The 2,009-nt window shown below is 34.3% G+C and overlaps 1 protein-coding gene across 1 annotated transcript; it reads right to left on the reverse strand.

Annotated features, from left to right (window-relative positions):
• Window positions 1-60: 60 nt before the first annotated feature.
• LOC110037431 (protein NRT1/ PTR FAMILY 5.3-like) lies at window positions 61-1,505 on the reverse strand. The gene is made up of 3 exons (XM_020742083.1): window positions 1,356-1,505; window positions 851-1,068; window positions 61-753 (listed from the first exon to the last, which is right to left on the reverse strand). Exons 1-3 carry the CDS (start codon window positions 1,486-1,488, stop codon window positions 133-135), a joined length of 972 nt encoding a protein of 323 aa, XP_020597742.1. The 5' UTR covers window positions 1,489-1,505; the 3' UTR covers window positions 61-132.
• Between the last annotated feature and the right edge of the window lie 504 nt (window positions 1,506-2,009).

Below are 2,009 nucleotides of genomic sequence, written 5' to 3' on the forward strand. Positions count from 1 at the left end.
CTCTTTTAATAAGGGCTAAAATAGATTATTTTAATCTATATTAAAAGGCTATGGGGACTAATTTGATATTCTTATCGAATATGAGACTAAAATGACCTCATATAAGTAGTAGAGGATTATTTTTTATACTTCTTACATTCTAACTCCTTGTTTAATAAATAAGACAAGCTTGATCAATATTAACCTTAGTGAGTTTGAGCGATTGATTTTGTAATATGCCTTCTTTGAGGAGTGCTCGGAGTCGAGCTCATATAATTCTTTTGAATCTATTGGATAAGGAATCTTCCATTTTCGAATAGAGGCCACCAAAACACGAGCTATTCTTATGATTGGACTACCGGAAGGCAACTTATGCCTATAAAATGGTGTGCCAACAAAGAATACTAGTATTGAAAAGGCTAATGCAATTGTGGGTATGATGTAGCCAACTGAAAAGCTAACGTTATCTTGGATATAGATGAGGACAGTGCTTGAGAGGAGGTTTCCAAAGAAGAGAGCGAAAGTCCACCAATTGAAGAATGAAAGTTTTAGGGCTCTTTCCTCTTCGTCATAAACATCAAATTGATCAGCTCCAAATGTTGATATGTTGGGTTTGGTTCCACCAGCTCCCAATGCTATTATATATAATGCTAAGAAGAATATGGATACTTGGACTGCACTCGCCTGGGCTTCACACCCTTCTTTGTTCGACGAATTACAAGCTGGAGGTCGTAGCGATGGGAGCGATACAGCAAGAGTAAGAAGTATCATTCCCTGATAAAAAAGAATTGCTTGTTTGTAATTTATAAATGAGAAGATTGTAAAAACTAATAACAACTTTTAGATGTGGCAAAATTATGAAAAATATTACCATTAAGTAGATTGCAGAAGATATTACAAAAGTCCAGTATCGACCGAGATGAGAATCAGCAATATATGCGCCAAAAATTGGTGTCAACATTATGGTTCCAAACCAGTTTGTGACATTGTTTGAAGATTTAATGGTGCCTTGATGAAGCTTATTTGTGAGATATACGACTAGATTCGGCGCCACACCAAAATATGCCAGTCTCTCAAATGCTTCAAATACTGCAAAGTCAAACATGAGCATACACATATATATCACCCAATCCCTACATATTTACATATCTATCAACTAAAATTTAACTTTATACATTTATACCTCCCCATTCTTCTATATCATAATGAAAATACTATGATTTTAACTTTACAAAGTGAAATACACATTTTCATGCATACACAATGTAACACAAAGAGAACAGGTGAGGATTTAATTACAGGAATGAATAGATCAAGCAAAAAAGCATTTTTTAATAGAATTTAAAAAGAAAAACAGAGGGTAAGAATGTAAGTACCAACAATAAAGGAACAAGCAGACCATCTTCCTCCTTTTGATCTGAGAAAAGGTCTGCCTTTTATATCTACTGTTCCATCCATGGTGTAATCTGTATTCTCCTCGCGCCTCTCAGCGTTCTCTGAATCCGCCATTGTTGAAGAACGCAAAGCTTCAGTTGTTTTGCAGTCGGCTGTTAGGGTTATGATATTGTGTTTTTAAATAAAGCGGACTTTGCTTTTTTTACATTTAAACCACTGAAATCTTTCGTATTGCGCAGTCGGCTGTTAGGGTTATCATATCGTGTTTTTAAATAAAGCGGACTTTACTTTTTACATTTAAACCACTGAAATCTTTCGTATTGCATACATAATATCATTATTTTAATGTTTACAAAGCCAAATGTAGCTTCTTCATGTAGGTATGATTAGGGCTGTTAATCATTCTATTGTAAATTGAGCTCGGTCGATTCAAAATTTTGACTCGTAGCCCGACTCATTTATTTTAATCCGATTCAAATCAATTTCTGAGCAATTTAATGATCTTCTATATAAATTCATTAAATTCATATCTTTAACATCACTAGGATCGTTAATGATCTAATTTTGAGTCGAGCTGAAGTTGGCTCGAAATCTGCTCGAAAAAATTTAGATCCAAAATTTTAGCTTACAGCTTG

This window comes from Phalaenopsis equestris, unplaced genomic scaffold (genome assembly GCF_001263595.1).
Source record: "Phalaenopsis equestris unplaced genomic scaffold, ASM126359v1 Scaffold219290, whole genome shotgun sequence".
Lineage (NCBI taxonomy): Eukaryota > Viridiplantae > Streptophyta > Magnoliopsida > Asparagales > Orchidaceae > Phalaenopsis > Phalaenopsis equestris.